At 36.3% G+C, this 27,039-nt stretch overlaps 1 protein-coding gene across 2 annotated transcripts in view; it reads right to left on the reverse strand.

Moving 5' to 3' along the window:
* Nucleotides 1–676: 676 nt before the first annotated feature.
* Nucleotides 677–27,039, reverse strand: part of SERPINI1 (serpin family I member 1) — a 73,442-nt gene continuing 47,079 nt past the window's right edge. For both annotated transcript variants that reach the window (XM_037163354.2, XM_037163357.2), the window contains exons 3-9: nucleotides 26,039–26,269; nucleotides 24,108–24,302; nucleotides 22,449–22,653; nucleotides 14,625–14,722; nucleotides 3,843–3,929; nucleotides 1,782–1,871; nucleotides 677–1,528 (exon numbers count right to left, since the gene is read on the reverse strand). In XM_037163354.2, coding sequence (XP_037019249.2) covers nucleotides 1,452–1,528; nucleotides 1,782–1,871; nucleotides 3,843–3,929; nucleotides 14,625–14,722; nucleotides 22,449–22,653; nucleotides 24,108–24,302; nucleotides 26,039–26,269 — 983 coding nt within the window. In that variant the 3' untranslated portion in view covers nucleotides 677–1,451. The remainder of the gene's footprint in view (nucleotides 1,529–1,781; nucleotides 1,872–3,842; nucleotides 3,930–14,624; nucleotides 14,723–22,448; nucleotides 22,654–24,107; nucleotides 24,303–26,038; nucleotides 26,270–27,039) is intronic.

Raw genomic sequence — 27,039 nt, forward strand, 5'->3', positions numbered from 1 at the left:
GGGGATTAATTCTAATGTGCAGAAAGTTTGAGAGCCACTAACTTAGGACACTTCACTGATTGACCTAACTTTCTACAAATTAACTTTAAACAACTAGTATATAAGTATTCCACATGTGTTCTTTATTTAGCAATATTCAAGATTTAGCATGTAACCAAATCACCAAGGGAACTTGTTTGAAAACACAGACTTTCAAGTTTTCCCTCAGAGTTTAAAATTCAGTAGGTCAGAACTCTTTCCCCCAAGCAAGTCTCCTGAAAAGAATTAAAGTTAATGTTTGGCATTAAGTGTCTCTAGTTCCATTCATAGAACATGATCAGACCATCCTTTCTTTTTTCTCCCCACTCCCCAGAAGAATACCATTATTTCAGCCAATAGATAACAAAGTGATTTACTAGAGACCTGCCCCCCGTTGGAATGAACTACTTCTTGTTCTAGAAAATAAGATCAATATGTTCTGCAAAGTACTTGTAACTCTCCGTAGGTCTCAAACAAATGCACCAGGAGCCATCAGATAATCAATGGGAGAAACAAACCTGTGGTACCCCGATTACAGACATTCAAATTCAAACTGTAAAAACCTATGCAGAACAAACAAAAACACTTCTGTGGGTAGAATTCAGCCCATGCTGGGCTGATCTCTGGCATCCTATACTAGCATGTTTTTTTTCTAGCTAATTTTTTGGTCACAGATATACCATAGAGCATATTTTTGTTACTAATTTGCTTGCATGGTTCACTGTGGGACTTTTGAGAACTTGGTTGTAGCTTGGGTTTTACTTGCAGCATCAAAACATGGTGATATACTAGGTGGGTTAGCTGCATAAGCCTTCTGATGCCAGGGGGATATTTTGAAAGACATGGGTCAATAAACCAGAGCTATAAGCTACGGGTTTGCACAGCCCTATTTTTTTCTAACCCATTTCATCATGGAGCCATACAGAAGATGGTCAGTTGGCACACTTTTATATTACACCGTACACCATTTTCGGAGGAAAAAACAGCCCGAAGTTTTGTGGAGTACCTGTCTTCATTTCACTTGTTGCTGCTTGTTATGTATAAGTGTACAGTGCTAATGTACTTTGGTGCATTGAATCTGCATGATTATAAAAGATTTAAGATGTCCAGAAACCTCACTGCTTCCAGATGTCACCTAGAGGAATCTTTACACTATAACTTCTAAAATGAAAAGCAGAGCTGTCCACATGTCCACATGTACTTTTATTTTAATTACCGATACAACAAACACAACGACAGGACAAGGCCATGACCTCAATAATACTGATAACATTCCTTGACAAGCTGGCTTATAATTTACATACTGTCTTTATATGGAGTGAGTTTAAATATTATCTTAAGATATACTGTAAAACACGAATCTTAAATATATACCAGTTGCAAACATCATGTGCTTAGTTACTATTTTTTTCTTGTTATTCAAGTGAAACGACTTAAAGTTCCTCAAAATCATGTCCATTCGTGTTCATTGTTTCAGGGTGCATGACTCGTCCCATGAATAGGATTGTACCTGATGGGGTTGGAAGTGAACGAAAGAGGAAATAAACAACAAACAAAGGTATTTAAATTTAAAAAGGGTTATTTGTTTCTCTTGTTATTTACAACTAGCAATATTCTAAAAGTAAAAATATATGTAGTACTTTCATTTTTTAAAAAATCATTTGAATATTAGAAATCCAATAAACAACATGGAAAAGTGTTCTCAATTTTAAATTATTTCCTTTTAACCCATTAAAAAAGTTCTTTTCTCCTAACAGACTCACCTGTCCTCCTGTTCCTGATAAGAAAGAAAAATGGATGGTCCACAATGACTTGAGGATACAGCACCGCCATCCTACTAATTGCAATCATTCCTACAGCGCAGAGACAAAGTAATTACATGTCTGTGGCTATGCAGGGACTAATGAATAATTTCTCTAAACCATCTATTATTTAACACAAAGGCAATGCTTTATAAGAAACATGATTTTTAAAAACTTAAGGAGGAAAATTATAAAGGTGCTAATATTTGTACTGAACTTTAAACACTCACACCCCCCACATGCAGCACATAGTTTCCTCTCTCTACAACCCCCCACCCCCAAATAACAGGATGATTTATTCTGCCTCTTACAAAATTTTTACTCTCAGTCTCAGATAAATACTTACATCTTACTAAAATGATCTTTGAATTAAAAGGAGAAGAAAAAGACCCTCTAAAAAAGGAATAGTTGTTTTATATTCTCAAATCATTATTTCTTGTGTTTGAAACAGGTATTTTTACACAGAAATTCCCAAGCTTCTAGCAAGTGATCGGAACAGCAGTGATTAAATGGAAGGGATAGCAGTGAGAGACTCCACGTGTTCCTATAGCTGGGAAACTGAATTCCCTGAGGTCCTTATTATAAATGATTGTTCTATACTTGCTGTGGGGTGATTCGATCATCATAAAAAAGTCACTATTAAATTATGTAAGTGTTTGGCTTTCTTGATGCCTGAGACTACTGTGTTTCTATTCCCTCTTGAAAATACTGTTCTAACTGGTACTATTCTTTTAATGAACAAATTTATGCAAAGATAGAAATAATGCATGCAGATATAAGGTGTTACATTTTATAAGGATGGTGATGGTGGAAACTTGACTAAAATTTGATGATAAAACTGAAACAAATCCAATCAAATAAAAGGAGGAAAAAACCAATAGAAAAATCATTCTCAATTAATTAGGGAAGTCAAGATGATCGAAATAATTAAGGACATTTTCCACTTTGTTTTGTACGCATGGTTTATATCAACTTTCTTGAACTATTTATTTTTAATTATTATTTTATTGGTATTATTATTTAAAATTATTACATGCTATCATATACTCTTGTTTATATATATATTTTTTAAATCAAAACTTTTCTTAGCAGCACAATTTACAATAGCTAAGTGCTGGAAGCAACCTAAGTGCCCATCAGTAAATGAGTGGATCAAAAAACTATGGTACATTTACACAATGGGATTCTGTGCAGTGGAAAGAAAGAAGGAGCTTATACCCTTTGCAACAGCATGGATGGACCTGGAGAGCATTATGCTAAGTGAAACAAGCTAGGCAGTGAGGGACAAATACCATATGATCTCACCTTTAACTGGAACATAATCAATGAAAGAAAAAGCAAACAAAATATAACCAGAGTCATTGAAATTAAGCACAATCTAACAATAGCCAGAGGGGAGGGTGGAGGGGACAATGGGGAGAAGGGTTTTCAGGAACTACTATAAAGGACACATGGACAAAACCATGGGGGAGGGTGGAAGCAAGGGAGGGAGGTGGGTTTGGAGGGGGTGGGGGGAAGGTGGGGAGAATATACAGATAACTATAATTGAACAACAATAAAATAATTTAAATTAAAAAAATGGCAAAGTCTTTATAATTAAAAAATAGAATTGAATCAAAACTTTTCACTAAACAAAGTTATAAACTAACTTCTACAAGGAATTAAGTAGCAAGAAAAATATTCAAATAGGCATCAGGGAGATATTTGGAATATAGAAGCAGGCAGCACAGCAGGAAAATCTATTCTACAGAGCTTACAACGTCTTCCTGCCTCTCATTAGTGAGCAAACAGGAGATGGGAGTTACTGGCATGGGGCATGGGAGTGAATGCATGCTTCATTCACAGCCCATTTAGAAACCCTCGCTCATTCATTCAGCATTAGCTAGACTTCTAAGTTACAGCAAAGCCACAGCAGTCAGATTATTGGCTTGATTCTAAAAATGGCCCCCACCCCTCACCCAAGATTGCTTCAAAAATACAGATCTAGAAACGGTGAGAAGGTTTTAGAAAGCAACTTGGCACCTGAGGTGGCAGCGGCCTCGGAGCCTTCTTCATTAACCTCGACGAAGGACTTGTGAATTGCTTTGGAAAGGAAAATCTCTTTGCTCTCTGCAAAAAAAGAGATAAAAGAAGCATTTCTTCAGTAAGAAAGATAGAAATGCATTTTACCATTTAGTTAAAAGGATTTGAAAACTAGGAGACATAATAAACTAATATAGGATATAAACCATAAGAAATAATGTTGTAAGATTACATTTATGATGTGAGAGAACCATCGGAGATGTGTATTCTGATTAGTCCTCATTTTATATTCTCTTGCCTTTTCCCCCTTTATTTGTATTGACAATATTCCCATTGTTTATTTTTAAATTGCCATAAAAAGTGAAAAGTGGTTTTGTTTCAATAGCAATTTCAAATTAGTTCATAAGTCAATATAAAAACATTTGGCCCTCTAATTTGAAATTTAAAAACATAAAATGAAAACAGGTAGAAATCTAGATATAACTAGAATAAGAAATTTTAAAAAATGTGATCTAATTACAATGGTAACGTTAAATATTATTGGCAAAGAAAAACATAAAAAGTTTTTAAGTTGTAGAAATGTAAATATATAAAAAAGTTACTTTGCATTTCAGTTCATTGGTTTATCTGAGGATTACTCTAAAGTCAGAGGAAATAATACATTTCAGTATTAGAAAGACTATTTTTCTCTTTGAATAATCTTCCTATTAATGTTTACTTTTAAATTAATGGCTATTATTTGTTGAACTGTGTTCTCTCAAAATTCTTATGTTGAGTTTCTAACCTCCAAAACTTCAGCATGGCTATATTTAGAGATAGACCCTTAAGATAAAATGAGGTCATTGCAGTGGTTGTTAAGCTAATATGACCAGAGCCCTTCCAAGACTATGTGCAATGGTTAATTTTATATACCGACTTGGCTTGGCCATGGTGGCCAAACATATTCTAGATATTTTTATGAAATGTTTTCTAGATAAGATTAACATTGAAATGGGTGGTGGACTTTGAGTAAGGCAAACTACCCTTATAATGTGGGCAGACCTCATCCCATTAGCTATAGGCCTTATACTGACCTCCTCAGTGCAAGAAGGAATTCTGCCAGTTTACTTCCTTTGGACTTGAATTAAAAATTTTCTCTGGGTCTTCAGTCTTTCCATCTACCCTTTAGATTTTGGATTTTCAAAGTCATTACACTGTGTGAGCTAATTCCTTAAAATAACTCTTTTGCGCTCTCTCTTTAACTTTCTCTCTCTTCTTCACCTTCCTTTCTCTCTCTCTCCATAGATAGACGGACACATACACACATCATACATATGTACACATGCCACCTACACATGCATACATACATGATAGATAGACATAGAGATAAAGATAGAGATTTTTCCTGTTGATTGTGTTTCCCTGGAAAACCTGACAACATGTGAAGCTGCAGGAGGAGGAAAGCCACCTACAAGCCAAGGAAATGGGACTCAGAAGAAACCATCCCTGAAGAGACCTTCATCTCAGAATTCCAGGCTCCAGGACTGTGAGAAAATAAATCTCCACTGCTCAAGCTACTCAGCCATGGTACTTCATTACAGCAGCACTAGCGAACTATACGAGATAATAGGTTTCAATCTTGGGTTTCCAATTTTCCCCCAAGATTAAACAAAACAAACAAATAATGCCTCAAGTACTAAAATTTAAAAATAGTACAAGGAAGCAAGATAAGTACACCAACAATGAAGTATCAGAAACAGAAATTAGATAAAAATCCCACTTGCTATAGCAACAGGAAAAATAAAGTTCCAAGGAGTAAACCTAACCAAGGAGGTAAAAGACCTGTATTCAGAAAACTACACAACAATGAGGAAATAAATTAAGGAGTACACAGATAAATGGAAGTATATAGCACATTCATGGATTGGAAGAATTAACATCATCAAAATGTCCATACTATCCAAAGCAATCTACAGATTCAGTGCAATCCCTATTAAAGTACCAATGACATATTTCACAGATATAGAACAAACATTTCAAAAATTTATGTGGAACCATAAATGACTCTAAATAGCTTCAGCAATTTTGAGAAAGAAAAACAAAGTATGAGGGATCACAATACCTGATATCAAACTATATTACAAGGCCACTGTAATCAAAACAGTATGGTACTGGCATAAGAACAGACACATAGATCAATGGAACAGAATAGAGAGCCAAGAAATAAATCCGAGTCTCTATGGTCAATTAATATTTGACAAAAGGGGAAGAAACATAAAATAGAGTAAAAATAGCTTTTTTAACAAATGGTGTTGGGAGATCTGGACAGCTACATGCAAAAAAAAAAAAAAGAAACACGACCACCAACTTACACCTTACACAAAAATAAACTCAAGTGGAGAGTAATGGTGGGGAGGAATGGGGATAACTGTAACTGAACAAAAATATGGACAATTAAAAAATAACTAACCAAACTCACCTATTAACATAGAGGTAAAAATTTTTTAAGTCAGAAAATTAAACACAGCAAGATATACAAATACATTTTTTAGTGAGTTTCGAGGGACCTCACACTGTGCCATGTCACTGCAGTTGAGAACAACTGCACTGTCTGGAGTTCACATTCGCGCTTTCTCTGGGATGACCTCAGTGCCCTCCTGAAAACCCTCTACCCTTCTGCTGCCTGCTCTGCCTTCCACCTCACCATCAGTGTATCGCACACCTGCTCAGTATGCAGCATGGGGACCTCCAGGAGGCTGCCTCTGCTTCATTCCTTTAGCATTCCCCACTCCATACACTCTGCCCCAGTTTATTTGAACTGCTACAGCCTCACTTGCCACTTTACCACTTCTGTGTCTTTGCTTCCACAGAGACTCTTTAACCTTTGTTGTACAGTAAGACACCTGATCTAGTTTCAGAGTTCAGCTTCGAGACCTACCATGCTGCTTTTGCTTTCCTCTGATTCCTACCCCCCACTAAAGTAGAACTGACCACTCTTTCCCACTCATCCCAGGATCTAATTCTATTGAGGGAAGCCTTTACAATATATCATATTTTTATTGATCCCTTTCTCTTCCCAGAGTGTCCACTTCTTTCAAGCAAGGATTGTGTCATTGCCCCTTTTGTCCTTGGGTTCTGGCATTTAGTAGGCCTAATAAATGAACTGCCTTAAAAAGAGGAGTTTCCTGGTAATGTGTAATTTTCCAATATTTCACCCAATAAACAAAAATTTACTAATTGTTGAGTGAACGGGGTCAGCTATGGCCTATCATAAGTCTTTTGGTGTTGTCCATCTGTGAGTCTCATGACCATGATTCTGTTCACAATTATAGCTATACAGCTTTTTTTCTAATCCATAAAACATATGACACTCATCCAGAATAGATGCTCCAGGAAACCTGATGGAGAACACCAGCAGAGAGGGAAAGAATACAAAGACCACACACACTAAAATATTTAAAGATTTAATTGAGTAGAAGAGCAAAGGGGATGGCATCCGAGAGACCAGTGTCATCATACATATTTCAAAGACAGCGAAAGAAAGATCCATCCAATGTCCTGCCTCCCTGGGGTGATTAAACAATGCATGATGGACAGCAAAGGTCTGCAAGTGTAAACGAGACCTCAGGATACTTGACTTTCAGAAAAACGGTACTCCTTTGAGTATACCAGTAGGAGAAAATATAACAAGTGAAAAATCACATCACAGGTACTGAGGGGGAAAAAGAAAATGACTTTTTTTCCTCTTGGGACAAATCTCAAGCAGCCACATTCAAATAAAATGTATGCTGACGGTGGTTTAAGCAAGAATCTGTCTGCTGTCACCAGGTTTGAGAAGGAGATCAGGTCACGCAGGGATACAAGCAAGTGAACTGCTTCCCAAGCTTGCCCTCCCATATTGCTCATTGCCATGTGATGCTGTCAGTCAGGTACCTTTCCTGCTGAGCCGTACCTGTACCCCTCGAGGGCCTGGCCCTTGCCTGTCCTATTCATCTTCTGTCAACGATTCCTTGCACACTCCCAGGCACCAAGTGCGCACTCAGATAGTTGATGAATCAGAATGTGAGGGGAATTAAAGAGATCTGTTTTCACAATGCTGAGCTCACTGTATTGGTTAAAGTTAACTCTTCTCTACAAAAATAAATTAATTAATTTATAAATCAAAGGCGAAAGGAGCTATCAAAAAAATTCCATACACTGGCCCCAAGCAGTCTTCTCCTTCTGGTCACAGCAGACACTGCTGCCAAGTGACTGGTCTACTCTCTTCTGGGCCACGTAGAGCCAGGCTGCTCACGTGGACGAGATGGGAGCTGGGCCAGCCAACTCTAGGTTCCCCAGAGAAGAGCTGGGCAATAATTCAAGCTGTTCTAAAGCAAGCAGGGCAAAACACTTAGGCATTCATTCAGTCATTGAGCAAATATTCATCAAGTGCCCTCTTTGTATGAGGCATTGTGCAGGGCACCCAAGGCTCCAAGGATCTGTGATGAACATAACGCTGGCGGCAGGGCCATTCTGTGAGTGGAAGCCGCCACTCCCTTTGTGGCACTGTTCCTAAACACAGGCAGCCCAAACAGACTTCTGCGTCACCAAGGGCATGCTTAAAATAATAAAATGAAGAGAGTTCCATTAACAGCACCAAAAGCTAAATATTTAGTTGCTAAAATATTTTTAGCTTTAACTCCATCCATGAACTTTAGAAAGGTTTCTAGGTTTGAGCTCCTTAAAGGCAGGAATAGTGTTTGTTTTACTGAATAGGTTTTGTTTAGACAGGCAAATATTCCTTCCTTCCTTCATTCATTCACTCACTCATTCATTCATTCATTTATTCACGTACTAAGCACCTCCTATGCACTGAACATTGTTAATGAATGCACTGGGTATACCATGGTGAACTAAACAGCTCCCTCCTTATGAGGGAAGGCAAACATTAAATGACAAGAACAATTAAAAAGCAAATCAATAAAAGACCACAATTTCAGGGTGTAAGAAATAAGATTAGCTGATGTGTTGGCTGGACTAGGGCAAGGAAGAAGAGCTGCGTTACATAGGGCATTAGAAAAGGTACCTCTGAGAAGGTCCATCTGTGTTTACATGTAAACACTACAACTGGAGTCATGAGAAGACCTAAAAGTAGGGTTCTCAGTGGAGGGAAAAGCATTGCAGAGGCAGATACAGGCCAGGTATGTTCAAGGACCCAAAAGAGGGCTGATGTGGCTGGAATGTGGGGAGTGATGAGGGCTGGCGATTTGACAGAAGCCCCCACACCTGGAGCAAGCCAGAGCCAAGCACCACTGCCTCTCCACGCACCCACCCAGCATCTATCCTGGGCCCCACGCTGGGCTGGGCTCTGAGTATAGAAAAATGTCTATGACGCAGTCCCTGCTGCTGAGGAGTTCCAAGGCAAGAGAGAGGTATGTGAACAAATAACGTGAGAAAACCTCTGCATGATGAGAGTCCACATGAAGGAATGTAAATCATCTAGGAAGGGAGAGCTGTCAGTGGAAGGTTCTCAGAGGCGGTGACATTTGAGCTGGTTCTTGAAGAATAAGAAGGAAGTGAAAGTCAGAGAAGGGGACAAGGGAATTGCAAGCAGAGGATTATACTTGCAAAGGGAGATAAGCGGTAGGGATGACACAAACCGTCCATTTGGAGCCTGGCTTCTGAGGAGGAGGGGAGTGGCCAGGGATACGCCCTGAATGACGAATTTGTACCACAATACTAGAGAGCTGGGCTTTGTCCGGAGGTAACAGAACATGACTGCTTTCACTTTAGAAGATACCTGTAGCAGGAGCTGTAAAGGGTGAATCAGATGAGCAAAAGCTAGGGGCAGAAAGATCAAGTTGTTAACTTTTGCAATAGTCTGGGCAAGAAAAGTAAGAGCAGAAATGGAATTATGGCACCAGAAGAAATAGAGCCTTCTAGCTTACAGGTGCAAGGAGAAAGAGAACAAACAAGGGCAGAATGTAAGATTCAGTCTAGCATAAATCTAAGCAGTTTAGTCTGACCTGGATACGGCTTTTGCTGTGTCTTCTTAACTCCTTTATTTTATTGGCTCCTTTATTAAAGCTCGTACTTTATGCTGAAAGATTTAGTACTCACTTTTTCCTTCCGTACAACTTGCAGGAGGATTATCTATTAATCCAAATGCTGACACTCACTCATTTCCATTACAAAAATAGCCCTGATCTATAACAGGATCCTCACTGCAGCTAGATGAGCCTTTAAAACCAGCCTGGGAAGAAAATGATTCTCAACACTCTAGACTCCATGTTTATTATATGAGCCTTAACTATGTTTTATGTTAATGAAATTTAGCATCAAAAGCAATGGACATCAAACAGAGATAAAAAACAAGCATAATAAATACAGAGCCCCTCATCTTATTCATTCCCTCACTCAGTAAGTACTAAGCAGAAAGCACAGTGCTAGGTACTTCCCAAGCACACAGAAGGACCAATCTTTTGGGAGGCATAAATTCTGGCAGAAGATATCTGGTGAAAAAAATAAGAGTAATGCGAGATCAGATATAATATGTGGCAAAGGAGACGTATAGAATAGAACATTTTAGAATTTAAGGAGTGGTTACTTCTGGTTGTAGTAATCATGGTAGCTTGATAAAGTTGGGGATAGCTGAGCTGAGGCTCAGTTCTATAGGTATTTTAGGTGGGGGATATTTCACAAAGAGGGGGAGCTGGGGGGATGTGTGGTGCAGAGTGAGTGTTCAGTTGGGTTGGAGCACAAATACGTTGGAGCCACGTATAAGGAATCAGCCAGTTAACTTTGGAAGGAGCTGAGGTCCGAATGCCCCGTAGAGCAGGGGACTGTGCACAGCAGGCTGAAGGGAGGCTTTGAACAGGAACTGGAATGATCTGAGACTGAGTTTTAAGGTGATTAATGTTGGCAGCAATAGATAAGCAGTAGATAAGGCAAATTAAGGGGAAAAGAGATTAGATGTCCTTTAGGAGGCTATTGAAGTAGTCCAGGTCTGCAGGAATGGGAGTCTGAAATGAAGGTGGAGGCCAGGAAACAGAAAATGAAAGAGCAGATTCCAAAGGTCTTAGCCAAAGATCCTCAAGTCACTCTTTCTTGAGCAGCAGGAGAACATGCAGCAGAGTTGTTCTGGTCCACTACTAAATCACATTCGCTATATTTGAAGGTTTATCTTTTATTGCTTGATTTCAGAACGTGGCTGTGTCACAGTGGTACCTAATGTTTTGGGGGTGCTCTCCAATGTACAAAACACACTAATTATATTATTTTTAAAGTGCTGTCCAATTATTAAGGAAGGATTTGAATGGAAGAAATATAACATTCCCAGGGTAAAATTCCACACAGTACGCAGTGGTATGTGGAATGAAAATTCTTCTTTGATCCAAGAGACTCTGTCCATATCTGAGAGGCAACCACTACTACTACTCTCTAAGATGTTGTTCAGAAATGTTGTATGCATTTACAAGCTGAAATACATGCCTATATTCACCATCTTTGGAGCCAATATGCTGCCATTTTGCAACTTGATTTTCTCCCCCTCTCTGCTTCCACAATGCTTTCTCCATTGACATTTTGGGCTGCATAATTCCTTGTGTGGGGACTCTCCTGTGCAGTGTAGATCACAGGCATATAGAAAGCATCCCTAGCTTTTCCACCCCAGATACCCTTGAGTTGTGACAACCCGAAAGGTCTCCAGCTATTGCCAAATATCCCCTGGAGGGCCACCTTTTCCTGGTTGAAAACCACCACACCAATAGGCCGTTTCTGTCACTCTTCATTTTATTAAATCCAGCTGTTTATGTCCTTCTTCCCACAAGTCTGTATGCTTCTTTACAGCCCATATGACATATTAATCATTTCTTTATTTTTCTAACATGGTACTTTGCTCACATTAGCTGCCTCACATAGAGTTGTTAAATGAAAGAAATAGACGTGGCATTGAATATAATTAATGTTACGTCTTAAACACCATGAAGTTCTCATTAAGGTAGAAAGTAGTTACAAAGAAATGCATGCTAATAATTTTCCTCAGTACTATGGGGGTCACTAAGCATCAAAGATATTTTCATCATTATTTGCAGAGACAAAAAACTTGACAGATGACGAGAATACCAATCGTGTAAGGCAGAGTATATGGTGCCCAAATAAACAATGCAGAGATAAAATGCTACTGAATTTAGAGGAAGCACAGACACAAGCCTTGTAGTTATGTCACTAGACAGTTTTTGAATAAATGGTTTATACATTAATGTGTGTGTGTGAGAGAGAGAATGAATGAAGATTGTACTGGCTGGGATGACTGGCGTGCTGGGGCCGTGAAGACTGGCAAAACTAGGAATTTAAGAATCACAGGTTTCTCACTGAAAGCTTGAGGTACTGGCTTTAGATCTTTCATGAAGTTATTCTGAAGACCTGAATGGGGTAGTGTCGGGGGATAGCTGCTTCTGGATTTTTTACTGATGTTTTAAGGAGTATATATTCCAAGAAATGTAATGTGTAAAGTGGCCTCAAGGAAAACTCTTTCCTCCTTCCTTTCCTCATTTATCCTTCAGCAAACATCTACCATGTGCCAAGTATGTGTCAGCCCTGTGCCAGGTGTGGGGACTGCAGCTGTGAGCAGGATGCTGAGAAGGATTCAGTTCTCATGCAGGTTTGATCGAACAGTGACTTCACATATTATATGAACGCTGAAAGATCCTACTGTTATTTCTAATCTCCAAAGTATCTGCGGTCATAATGTATATCTATGCTCTATTGTCTCCGTACATAGTAAAGGCAATTATTACCTCAAGCACCTTCCAGATATGTCAAAAATGTTAAGCTACACTGACCACAGTAATTGATTTGCCACCTCGGTGCTACTGCCCCAGGACTGAAAAGCAGCAGATATTCTGTGCGTGTGAAATGATGGCCTAGATGTTTGGGTGAGACAGTGAGGAATGAATCTCTAATCAAACTGAACATAGAGCTACGGTCAGAAAGCAGCATGTAATTATCCAGCTGGAATCTGGCCAGGGTGGTAGATAGATTCTCTCAGTTCCTAAGGAAGGGAGCATAGAACTTAATTTTTTAAAAGATTTTATCCATTCATTTTTAGAGAGAGGGGGGAAGGGAAGGAGAAAGAGAGGGATTGAAACATTGATGAAAGGTAAGAGAGAATCATTGATCAGCTGCTTCTCCTAGGTGACCCGACCTGGGACTGGAACTGCAAGCCATGTATATGCCCTGATCAGGGAATGAACCAGTAACCTTTTGCCTTGCGGGACATTGCCCAACCAACTGAACCACACACATCAGTGCTGAAGCATATGAATTTTAAATTACACTACGCTTGAACGATGAACATACTTCTGACTCAAGTTCAAAGGTACCCATTACCTTTGGAATCTCCACCAAGAAATCCTGCCTTCTTGACAACCTCACTGAAGAGTTCAGAGCCTCGATTTTTGGATGGGAGTCATGAAAACATTTACTCAGGAAAGTTCACTTCTTTTGTGTCATCAGACACACTTATACAGTAGATATTTAGAAAAGCTCTATTCCTGTTTTGCAATGTCAGCTCTCTAAGTAAGGGGTAGAAGATATATCAGTATCATCTTGCTGCTGGAAGCTGCTAAGTGCTGCTTAGGAAACAATCTGCCCAGTCCTCAGTCTGTGTGGGAAAGGCTTTTTTGATTGTGGACTTGAGAACGTATTGAAAGCTATGAATGTGCTATCTCCCCCTTGCTGTTCACCGCCCCCCCCATTACGCATTCGAATGCACAGCTACATACAACCTTGGAAATGAGGGCCTTTTGTCCCCTGAATTCAATCCATGGGCCCTGACATTCCAGGTTTAGAGACTCTTACTTGGTCAGCTTGGGTTTCTATACTTTGCTACTTCAGGAGAAGAAAACTAAATTCTCTCCTGCAACTCCTGAGCTGCTAAGGAAATCTTCCATGATTTCAGCTCTCTCTAGAAGCCGAATAGGGCTCAATCAATGGCACATAAAGAGGCCTTACATGTTGAGTTTTTTTTATCTTGATATGCAGTTGACTTTATCTCCTCAAAAACAGATTGTTTTATTTTCTGTGTTCTATAGAGATGATAGAAAATACTTATATAAACTAAGTTTCAAACTCACAGCCAGCTTTATTCCAAATGTCTTAGAGTTGGTTACTTAAAAATGTTTCTAAAAAGATTTTGCATATTCTAAGTACTTTAGTGTTACTAATATGCTATGATTTTCACCTAGGGTATCTGAATCAAATAAATTCAAGTGGATTTTGTTTTCTTGGAATAAATAAAACAAATTACCCAACACCCAATATGCCAGGTACATTTTGAAGCCACTTCTTCAAAACCAATGTTTTTTTTTGAAGACTTAGAATAATATTTACATTATCTCACTGAGAATTCTTTTAAAAGTATCTAGTTCTCACAGCTGATACTCATTTATCCTCTCTTCCTTCTTTCCTTCCTCTATTATTTATTATTACTAGACATATTGAGATATTCAATCAATACATTATTGAGTCACATTATCTACAAAGCATTGTGTCAGATGTGATGGGAAGTTCAAAGATGTATAAGGCAGGTCTTCTGGACAATATAATCTATTATTGAAGATAAGGCATGGACCAGAATAATATAAAATTAATGTTATGACTAAAGTTATAGTTTTGCTGGTAGAATTTAAATATATTTATTATATTTATCTGGCAATTAACTATATTTTACCTTAGAACTCCACAGTAAATAGAGGAGTCAACATTACCACTTTGAAAAGCTTTTATGAAATAACTTTTTTAAAATTATTGTTTATTTCCTACCAGACAGGGCTGTCAAATTTGCATTTTTGTTGAAAACTTCAGTTATTCCAAGAGCCTTCAAAACATCTTTTAAATCAATTTCCTGTTCCACTGTGAACCTGGAGAAAACATAGGGAGGAAAATAGTTTGTTATAGCATTTTAAAAGTATTTTATTACAGTATCTTGTTAGCTGAGACAAAAATAAAATGTTAGATATGTTGATTTTTAAAGTCGGTTTTAAGAAGGAAAATTACGCTAAAACAGGCTTTTGCCTACAAGTAATATTTCATTGTGTTTGTAAAAAGAGGAGGGGTCAAATAAAATAACAGAAGAGTATTAAATTATTAAGTAGAAAAAATACATGATTTGGACACAAAATCATAATATATGGTGAAATAAATGAATTTTTAGATCAAGAATCATTACCATAGTACTATGTATAACTTGTAAATGAATAGCATTCAAAACCCTTTAACCTGGTAACATAGTTGCTTTTTTAAGCAGGTATTGATTAATTATACATTAACCCAAGGTGCTTCCTTCTCTTCTTCATATTCTGGTCAACTTCCTACCCAATGGAAAACATTAAATAAGAACCAAATTTTGCTGTAAAGTGAATACATCTATCATTTCAACTCTATACAACTCACAGAAAGGTAATATAAAAACTATCATGTTAACAAATATATATATTCATGATTATATTAACCTCTCAGACATAAGCCTGTTCTCATGGTAGCACTCCAGAAAAGCTGTTAACCAATAAAAGTAAGTTAAATATTGTATCTTAAGAACTATGCACCTTTTTCAATTATATAGAGATTTTTAAAATAAGAATAACAGATCCTTTTTGTTCTGATGAATTAATATATATGATAATATACCTTATGAATTATTATACATAAATATGCCCTATTTTTGTAAAAGTAAATACAACATTATTTAAAAACTTAAATGAAAATAAGTACATAGTTTAATTTTAAAAAATGGTCTACACAGAGCCCTGGCTGGAGTGGCTCAGTTGGTTAGGTATCATCCATCTGGCAAGGCAAAAGGCTACCGGTTAGATTACCAGTTGGGGCACATGCCTGGGTTACGGGTTTGGTCCCCTATCAGGTTGCATGCGAGGGGAAACTGATCGATGTTTCTCTCTCACAACAATGTTTCTTTTCCTTTCTTTCTCACTCCCTTTTCCTCTCTCTAAAATTTTCCACAGAAAGCCAGATTGTTACTAAAACAGACTATCTCCCAAACCCATGTTACTAGTTAAAGATATAGACAAAAACATGTTTGCATTAACAAAAAAGTGCATTTATTAAAAGCAAAGGGTTTTATTACTTTCTACAAAAAAAATGAAAATAACTGGTTAGAACTAAATGTGCCTCCTCATCAATACAGAGAAAAAGAATAAATTTTAGGCAATGGCCGTACACTTACAAGAGCTATGTCAGCAACAGTCTCTCAACGTTTACATTAGCATCATTTCTGATGTCTGGCTTTAAGAGGAGTGACAAGGGAATGATTGCAATCAGTAAGACTCAGACACCCAGAGAAATGATTAGGAGAGAGTAGTTTTAGCAGGTCCATGTTTATAGAAAAAAGTAAGATCAAAAGCCAAGTAAATGTATAGCAAACATATGAAACTAAGTACTAAATTTTACCTATATCCTATACTTTAACTTGGACTTACATTGTTTGTTTTTTTCTTATCCCTCCCCATTTTGCTTTTACAAAAAAGTACATATTGTCTATGAAAGTATAAAAGGAAGATGAGTAGGAAAATATGGGATGTTGTACAGAAAACATTCAATGGCTTAATTAAGGTTTTTTTTGTGTGTGCTTTATTCTTCTTATTATTATCATTATTAATTTATTTTTGATCACTTATATATAGCTTACTATATGCTCAGGACTGTTCCAAGAACATGAAAATCAGATTAATTTAAATATCACCACAGGCCTTTGAAGTAGCTGTTATTATAATCCTCAGTTAAAACAAGAAAAAACTTAAGGACAGAATCATAAAATAACTTGACAAGGTCACCCAGCTAAATAAGTGGCAGAACAGGATTAGGGGCCAGGGAGCATGATACTTACCCTCCTGACCCACCCAAAATAGAAAAGTAAAGGAAGAAACCATAAGCAGCTTCCTTTTACTGTTTTTTGTTTGTTTTTTACTGAGAGTCATGTATTTCTTTTGTTGTTACCAAACATTTCCAAAGTAATACTTACCAGAAATTAACATAGCTTCTTCATTTCTCCTCCCTGCCAACCCTCATCTACTGAAAGGGCTGTAAGGGCACAACTGCCAATGAAAATGTGAACTTGACCTCACTTGTTAGTCTACACATGCTAAGTCCTCATTCCTCCCTTTAGTCAACCCCCGTCTGAATTTTCTGAGAATATTGCTCTCTATCCTTTTATGTGCATTCTATCGTCTTTTATTCTGAGACTTTGACACCAGATGTATTTATCTGGAGTTGGAAAGAAAAACTCTTTTTACTTCCTTGAAGCAACTTGGTTTGTTTTACACTTCTGAGGCTGGTTGTTTAGGTGAAGACGGTAGATTACTGAGACTGCACTTGGACAAATTCCTTGATTTCTGAGCCTCAGTTTCAGCACATAAAAAAATGGCAATAATAATAATACCCACTTCATAGTATTGTTGAGGGGATTTAAAAAAGTTTCTAAAAGTCTTAGGATGGTTCTGGCATGTAGCAGGCGTGCAATAAAGAGCAATACAGGTAACAGTTCTTATTATACTGAAATTATGTATAGTATTCACATTATTATAGATGTTAAGATGTGTATATTTATATTTTAGTAGTGATGAAGTAACTTGATTAAATATCTGGATTAATCCCTGCTACTTTAACTATAAAGTAGTCAAATGTAGTGTTTTTATTTTAATGTTTGTAGTACCTGGCATAGGACAAAACACATAAGTTGAAGTGAAATATAATCTAGGTGTCCATGAGAATGTCTATTCTAAGTTAAAGACAGGGTGTAAACAATTTCCATTCATTTATTCATCCTTTTCTCATCAAACTATTGAAAAAATAGCTATTACACATTAATAATCTCTTTCTTCTTAATATAGACCAGTATTAATGTAAATGATCATTATTATCTTCTTTAAACTGAGTGTTCACTATATGTCCCAGGCACTATGCAAACCATTTTATGTATAGTAGCTCATTTGACCATCCCTATGCTAACCTCACACAATCCCATGAGACAGGCATTATCTCTATTCCAAAAAAGAACAAACAGAAATCCAAACAAGCTAAGAAACTTGCCCTAGTTACGCTGCTAGTAGGTCATCAAATGACGATAAGAACTACGGTCTTTCTCAGTGCAAAGCCCCCAACACTAACCACTATACTTACAACAATCGTTTATTTAAAAACAAATAACTACAGCCCTGGCTGGTGTAGCTCAGTGGATTGAGCACGGGCCTGCAAACCAGAGGATTGCAGTTCAATTCCCAGTCAGGGCACATGCCTGGGTTGCAAGCCAGTTCCCTGCAGGCCAGTTCCCAGCAGGGGACACATGAGAGACAACCATACATTGATGTTTCTCTCCCTCTCTCCTTCCCTTCCCTTCTAAAGATAAATAAATAAATAAATATTTAAAAAATAAAAAATAAAAACAAATAACTACAGAGGGGGGAATTCTGGGAAAAATGGGGGACATCTGTGTCAACAATAACAAAAGGCTAAACACTGCTTTTTTAAAACCAAAAGGCGTGGCTGTTTTAATAAAAGCATACGATGTGATGGTGTATTTGCACCTTTTTATCTGAGCGTGCTGAAGAGTTACGTGGAGGGTGGAAGCATCAGAGACTGAGCAGACATGTGGAGCAAATGTTAGAATACAATAAATACACAAGTATATTACCTTGAAGAAAATTTATAAAGTTTGTAAGCAATTAAGGCTTCCATAATAAAAAGCATTCATGTTAAAAAACAAAATCAGATGGCTTGTGCATTGGTTTTCTTTTAAAAACATGAAGCTTTGGGAGAAATAAACAGAAAACTGTACTTGAAAAATAACTAAATAAAAAAAAGTTAAAAAAAAATGAAGCTTAAGTACTTTATTTATAGACAGTTATTTCAAAATAACAGCATGGTTCCTGGTTACAAACCAGAGAACCACTTTATATCCTCTGATTTCTCTCTGTGATCACAAATGACAAATCCGAGACTATAAAAGTCAGAGTGGAAAGATACTATAGCCAGTACCTCTGCCTTCCAAGTATACAGATATTGGATTTTGAGTTTAGAAAACTCTTCTCATACCTAAGCCAAATCAGCAAAAACTGAAAAGTCAGCACATACAAGGGTGATGAAGAGAGTAATGTGCATGAGAACCAAGTTTTTAAAACTCCTACCTAGAGAAAAGTGCATATTAAACTACTCATAGATCCAGATAAGATAAATACTAGTATTTAAAATGTACACTGAAAAATAAATAATGATAGTAATAATATGTAGTACTTATACGCTACTCTCTGCCAGGCAAGTACTGTAATGTGCTTTTAAGATTATATATATTTTATATGTTAGCCAAGCTACTTTTGCTATCATGGGTAAATTGGAAGAATATCTGACCACCTCACTTAAATCTTAGAGATGTATGACTATGCATAAACCTTATGGTATTTCACTGAATTTGGCAATATACCAAAGGTATAGCACTCTTACCCTCTACAAAACAGAATTCTTACATTTTGGATACATATACAACTTTAACTTATTACCTGTTAATAGGATTATTTTGGGGGGATAACAAAAATACAAGTCATTGCTTCTTTTCCTCCCTCCCCAAAATACTCTATACATCTTAAGAAAAGCATTTTAAAGCTTTTTTGTATAAAATGTAGTATAACACAATAAAATATGTGTCAAGCAGGAAAAGAACTGGTCAAAGATGTGCAAAGTTGCATTTGCTGGTAATAATTTCCATATGAATTAAACTATACACCCATTTAAGACAGAAACTTGCATAAACCTAGCATAGAACACAGCTATCAGAATATTTTTACCTTTTTAAAAATCAGGGCACATAAGTTACTACCCCTATTGAACATTTTGAGGAGGCTAATGCTATAAAATGGAAGGGGTAGATAGTTTTCCATTGATTACTACAGACACATTAGTATTTGAAAATAGTCAGTCTCTCAAAAAGAGAAACCAAGTTTATCTTATCTCTCCTTCCGCCTCCCTCTCCATGAATACGTGGAGAAACTAGCCACGCAGAGGGGAGTTCATAGAACTGCTAGAGTCAGGGACACGAGGCAGTCAGCTGTGCCTAGTTTAGCAATAGGCATTAATATGAGCGAGCAAGCCAAACTGTTTCAGAATTGAACAGTATCTCTTAGAATGTGAAAAATTAATTTTCTTCTGCTGCCACATTCAGTTCCTCAGTGGGACCTGCAGCCCACATTTTCTAGTGAATACAGTTGAATTAAAATATGTGATTCTTTTTAAGCATTCATTTATATTTCTGTTACCATACTTCTAAGTAACTGCCTCCTCACAGAACTGAAGCATTTGGAGATGCTTCAGAAAGGGAAGCAGTACCACTGTACTGAATTTCCCATATTATCAAAAGGAATTCATTATATAATGTAAAAAAAATAAAATTAATGATAAAAGTCTCTGGATGAGAGTTTAGACCTGTTCAGATGTTTAAATTGAATTAGTAATGTTTAAAAGTAAGTGCTTTTGGAGGTAAGATATATTGTTTATATATTCAGTATGAAGGTCAATTATTTATATATAAATACAGGAGGTCTGTCTGGAAAAATTCCAGCCACTGTTAATATAATAAGAATAGATTGCATGACATCCATGTAACCTGGCAGCCAAGGAGAGTGGACTGGAATGTGCAAGTGTGAAAAATGATGACTTCACTGTACTAGTCAGTGGGGGCGGTAGAAGCTGTTGAGTGAGAGTGTGTACTGTGTGGCTGTCACATTAAAAATGACTGAGCAAGTGCATCAATGAATGTGCCTTAGATTTTACATTAAGCTTGAACATTCCTCCGCAGAAACTACTGGGATGATTCAGAAGCCTGTAGCTATGGGCAACTGGTGATTGGCACCTTCATCAGAATAACACACCTGCTCATGCAGCACACCTTGTGCAGACTTTTTTTGCGAAACATCAAATCACCCAGTTGACTCAATCCCCCTATAGCCAAGATTTGACACCCTACTTTTCCAAAAACTAAAATCGCCTTTGAAAGGGAAGATATTTCAGACCATTGTTGAGATTCAGGAAAATATGACCTGGCAGTTGATGGCAACTGAGTGAACTGTGTGAGGCCCCAAGGTGCCTTACCAAATACCAAATACCTTATACCTTAACACCAAATACCTTAATTTGGTATTAAGTGTCCAGAAAGGGCAAATCTACAGAGATTTAAAAAGTAGGTTAGTAGTTTCCTGGCCCCTGGGATGGCAACCAGGATCGACGGTAAATGGGCATGGGGATTTGACTGGGGTGACAAAAATATTCTAAAACTTATTTCCTTCACTTAATATACTTTAGAAATCTAATTAAGTCTGCAAACTTTTAAATGACTATTCCTAAAATTAGAATAAACACGAATGTTTAGTAATTCCATTTTAATACTATGTCTTATTACTTTTCAATGTTCATACTAATTAATCATATTTGTCAATTTTTTTAATCCAAATCGAGTGTTAAAACTGTACTTTCACATACATGCATATACATAGGTTTATCTATCATTCATCTGTATGTCTCATTTCCTGGTCCAGATCTAACTAGCACACTGTGTTTATAAACTTGTATGCACCTATTGGTCTCATTCTCGCACTAAGTTTTAAGGTACTAAAGGACAGAATAAATGTCTTCAGTTGGGTTTGGTTTTGTAAACACATCTCTATTATGAGGAAGAGATCTGACTTAAGAAAAACTTGCAGAAGTAAAGCAAGAGTTACTGTACAGATGGGTAAGGTCATCGTGGGTCAGGACCATAAATGTACTGTCATAACAGGGAGACTCACACATGAGGACAACATGGGGGTCACCTGGGCCATCACGGCGTTCGTGGAAGGGTCCCTGAAACTAGTGCCAGAACTGGACCCTGGAGGCTTAGTAAACAAATCTTGCAAGGCAATGTGAGGAGGGCAATTTAGGACAATACAAAAAACACACAGAGACCCAGAGGCATGAAAAGAGCGTGATGTCTGTGGCATAACCACAAACACACAGATAGCACACGCTACTAAATATTTGATGTGCTAGTGGCCAGGGGCTAGGGTTGAGGAAGAGAATGCAGTCAGAACATCAAGGCCCTGCATGGACTTTATTCTTTTGGCCACAGGAGAAACTTAAGCTTCTTCCTGTTTATTTATGGTTGCATCTCAGCACCTAGCACCGTGACTTGTTTGCCCTTTTTCCAATGCAGAGATTATTTTTGCACCCATAATCACCATTAAATATTAATGAAATACAGAAGACTGTCAGTGTAAATTATATTCAGAGACAATGTATTGGAAAATCTCCTAAAATGAAGCTGAGAAGATTGACTCATCTGAAACTAGGTGTTGGTAAACAGTACTAAATGAATTAGTAAGTGAGGCTGTGTCTCTGGGCGGGACTGAATGAGAATGAAAGAGCACTTTTTAAAAAGGAGAAGAAGGCAAATATTAGAGGAGGAGGAGAAGACAGAAAAGGAGAGCAGCACAAGACTTAAAATTCAAAAGTAATGGGAAGAGTTTTTCCAGGTCAGAATCTTACTGATTACTCCTCCCCCGCCCCGCCCCTCCCCTCCATGCTATCAGGGGGAGCAGCACAGCAGCCTCTCACCTGGGCAGGTACACTTCCACTTTTTGCTTCTTCACAGAGTTTGCCCATTCTTCAATCAGCTGTGCTTTGACCAGTGGCTCCAGAGCGGCCAGTGGAACTTCCTGTCTGGACAACACCAGCATCATACTTATCTCATCTCCCTCGTATGGTATTTCTAGGACTTGGTAGATACCACCGGCTTCATTGGAACCATCACTGAATTCCCCTAAAAAAAAATCAAAGCTCCACATCAAAGCCTAAATAAAATGTTTAAATTTGTTATAAAGCTTTTTTTTCAAAATAGTGTGTAGAATCTAAAATTTAGGCATCTGAGAAAAAGAGAGTTTATTTAAAAATAGACCTTGAAATTTAAGTGAATCCTAAGCCTTACAGAATCTATTTTATTTTAGAATCCCAGAATTATTTCACGTTCATCATAACATGTTCTCTAGACTTTGTTTTTATTTTTAAATGAGACTTCAAATGAATACAAATTTAAAAGATATTATTAGAAACAATGAAAATTTCTGGTTAGAAAAATAAAGTCTTGGATCCAATATTGTATTTACCAATATCCACCTGATTACTAAGGGAAAAACTGACCGTGTAATACCTGGTGTTCTATTAATATCACAGCTAAGAGTTTTGAGACCAAGGCAGGACAACCAGAATGAAACCTACTGCATTTGACAATAGGTATCACCTTCCAATTGGGTGATTAGGTAAATTAGATAATTGGCTTTTTGTTCTGTAAACTTAGCAAAATTGACTAAGCTTTCATAAACAAATTAGTCTTTAAAATAAATGATCCTGCTACAACTTTAGAATTTTTCCCATTTAAAAAAAATAATGCTTTTGTTGCGAATATTTTCCGGCAATTGATCTACGGCCTTTAAACATCACATTAAACATTTTGGTTCTCAAATAAATGGGTATCTTCTTTTTAGTTTTGACTACTAATTTGATTAACTGTGATTACAATCTTTTATTTTTACAATGTATTTTAAATAGAATAAGCTACTAGTTCTAACATACATTTAGTTTAAAATTACACCTTTGCTTATGAAAACAAACTAATCCGGTTTAATATAGGGTATAAGAAGGATTAACACCTGAAACTTTTGAAAAATGAAACATCTATGAAGATAATGCCAAGGATATTGAGCTGTATCACAAATTACAGACCCTCAATAAATGAAACTATGAATGAATAATTATGTCTGACCATACATACACACATGTGAAGGTAAAATTTCAAAAGAATATTTGTGATTTAAAAAGTTGTAAAAACACAATGAAATTTTTCTTTAAAATGAAAGAAAAAGTTGTAAGGAAAAAAATCAAGAGCTGGGTGGAATATATAAATCACTGAAAACTACCCAAAGCCAACGGCTTTTTGTAATAATTGAATATTCTTACACAAGGTCAGGTATTTTTATGTGAATAAAGTCATTCTGCAGGTGTGATTACATTTACAAATTAAAGAAACATATTGAAAAGCTGTCAATGCACATAATATTCACTCAGGATCTAATCAGAGGCTTGGAAAATGGAGCCAAGGAAATTGAATTGGAGCTCAAACTAGATTGACACGAATTTAAGTAATGAATGTTTCATGTTCTTTTTTTAGGAATTTGTTGAATTACCTCTAAAAGAGAAACAAAAGCCAAAATGTCATACCATAATAAAATTCTCCTTGTTGATACATCATTGGAATTTGAACTTCACTTTCATCATCTTTAGTGAAGGAAAAGGTTCTAGTGTTTTCGGGTCTAAATTGTGACTTCCAGTTACCCTTGAAATAGACAGCACTGATGAGGGCCAGATGAGTGACGGAGTCAAAATCTCTTGGGGACACCAAATCTTTCAACAGACCTATTCAGGAAAAATAAATGGATGAAAATTCATTTTAAATTGGAAGATGAAATGGGGCCAAAGGTTATCAAACTACTATCTGATGGAGTGTTATAGAAAGACTGTATACCATTACAAAAATTTAAATAAACCTTAAAACTATCTTACTTTCAAAAGAAAAATGTTCACACATACAATTACAGCTTCAGGGCATCTAAAATACCCACATCACTTAAGATAACACAAGTATCTTAATACTGCACAAACCACGGAACCATAAACAACAGGATCTCCAGCTCCAGTACTTTCTAGTTGCAATGATGCTGTAAAACTCTTAGCACAGGGTAAGCACTCAGTAAATGTTTCTGTCTCTATTCGTAATCATTGTACCTGATTAAAATGTCATTCAATTCAAACATGCCCCCATATACATTGGATCTCTTTCTACCACATATAACAAGTACTTTTGACAGCAAAAACAGACAAGCGAAATCTAATTTAACCTACGATCTATGATGCCTCTTTATTTATTTTTTTCACATATGCCTAGACCAGGGACTGATGCCTTCTTTTCTATCAATCACTTGAGATGTTCCTTTCCAAGTCTATTTTGAGAGATACTGGGTCTTTGTTGATTGCTATATGTTTAAAAAGAGTTTGGAAACAAACAGCTTTTAATTATTCAATCTATTCCATGTAGATTATTATTCTTTTTTTTATGGCTGTTCACATACAGTTGTCTCCAGATTATTTTTCTCGATTTATTTGTTCAATGTTAAAAAACAAGCATGATTTCTTTTAACTTACATTTTAATCTCATAGTTGAAAGAGTGACTTTAGGGAGGTTGATCATAGAGAAAAAGGAATATAGTGAAAAAGATAGGACCAAATTTTGTTCTGTATTCTCTCATCTTATTAATTATAGAAACTTCTGTACTTACAAAGGTGTTTTGGCATCTTAAGGATTTATATGTCACAAGGGAACATCACCAGGGCTTTTGTTGTTTTTCCAACATAAAATGTATTAGATTTACATTATTTGCTGAGGTCAACAATATAAATTAATTTAATGAAAGGCTGTAGTAAATATACTTTAAATTTGGTCTCAATTTTGAAGATTCTAATTTCAATTATTTGTATGGTAAAATTAGAAAATAAAATGATAAAATATGAAAAACCTAGAAAACTTGAATACATTTAAAATATATCAATTAAAAATAAAATGTAAAATTCATGCATCTATTCCTAATTTCTTTCCATTTATTTGGGCCTAAAATGGGATGTTCTTTTTTAAAAGAATCCTAAAGGTTTTTTGATTACCAATCAAGTTCTGTGGTTTAAAAGCCAAGAAAAATGTTTAAACTCTGACTTTTAACTCTCTTATTCTATTTTAATCATAAGACACACTAACTGCCATTCCAACCAGTATCTAGTTCATTAGTAAGCTCAAGCAAAATTTCATATAGTAGCTAAAATTACTATACAGAGAAAACCTATCAAATGGAGAGCACAGATTTCAGATCAATTTATCAGTGCCAAAATTCTACGCGTGCCAAAAGACTAAACTTATTTCTCAAATGTTTACTCATAAACAGTGCTTCTAAAAACACTTTAATCTATACAAAGTAATTATTAGATACTCAACTAAATGTTATCTAATGTTCAAAATGCAAAAGGAACGAGAAGACAAATAATATCAGAAGTAAGAAAAAGCTAAAACTAAGCTATTTGGGAGAGAAAAGAACCAAATGACGTACTATTTGTGTTATTCTCCACCCACTTATTGATGTGGTTGGCCACAGCAATATTTTCACTGAAGTCCACGTGATTCACTTCCGCGTTAAAATATTTTTTCATCATTTGCAAAAACTTTTCGTTGACGTGAAATTCATTTTGCACAAAGAGGGAATTGGCAATTTTCATCACATACTGGCTCTTTTCAGCAGTTACCATGTTAGAAAGTTCCTTCAGGAAAGAAAATTCTTCACCTACAAGAAGACAAAGAAGACACAGGGTAAGTGTTTTTAGTGGAACAAATGTGGAGAGTGGAAGAGCAAAACACAGCCAGAACCCGAAGGAAAAGCAGTCTCTCGCTCCGCAAACCCGCCATGGTGAGGGGGGTCAATATTTGTGAGATGTTTAATGTTCAAATCAACATTTTTGCAGTTTAGTATTATCAACTGATAACTATTTTTCACTTTAATTGATATCCTGGTAAAATCTATAAAGTCAGATTTTTGGTTGCTCACTTTCAAAGTACTTAGGTTACTTTCATTAAATTAGTCTTACATTTATCAGAAATAAGAAGTAAGTGTAATTAGTTTAAAAATCAAATTATTTCTTAAAATTTAGTTTTAATAGACTTTTAAAAAATCTTACAACTGAAAGTCCATTAGAAATTGTTTTAGTTCTTAACTTCTTAATGAGTTAACTCACATGTATGTTAGAAACATTAAAATAGAGATCTTATACCCTGTCAAAGTGATTACATAATGCATATTGGCTACAAATTTTCTCCAATACATATAGTTCTCATAACAATGCAACATTTTAAAATAGATTCTTAGATGCTATCTAAACAATGAAGATGCAATTGATTTTAAGCAAAAAAATCATATATTCTTAGAAAATCATATTGCTTTTCTTTATAGCATTCATCACAGTTGTAAATTTTCATTTATTTACATAATTGATTAGTAATATATGTCACTCCCTCTCAACTGAAAATGCCATTAGAGCAAGAACCATGTTTGCTTTT

Source organism: Artibeus jamaicensis, unplaced genomic scaffold, assembly GCF_021234435.1.
Source record: "Artibeus jamaicensis isolate MK-2021 breed Jamaican fruit bat unplaced genomic scaffold, CSHL_Jam_final scaffold_474, whole genome shotgun sequence".
Taxonomy (NCBI): Eukaryota; Metazoa; Chordata; class Mammalia; order Chiroptera; family Phyllostomidae; genus Artibeus; species Artibeus jamaicensis.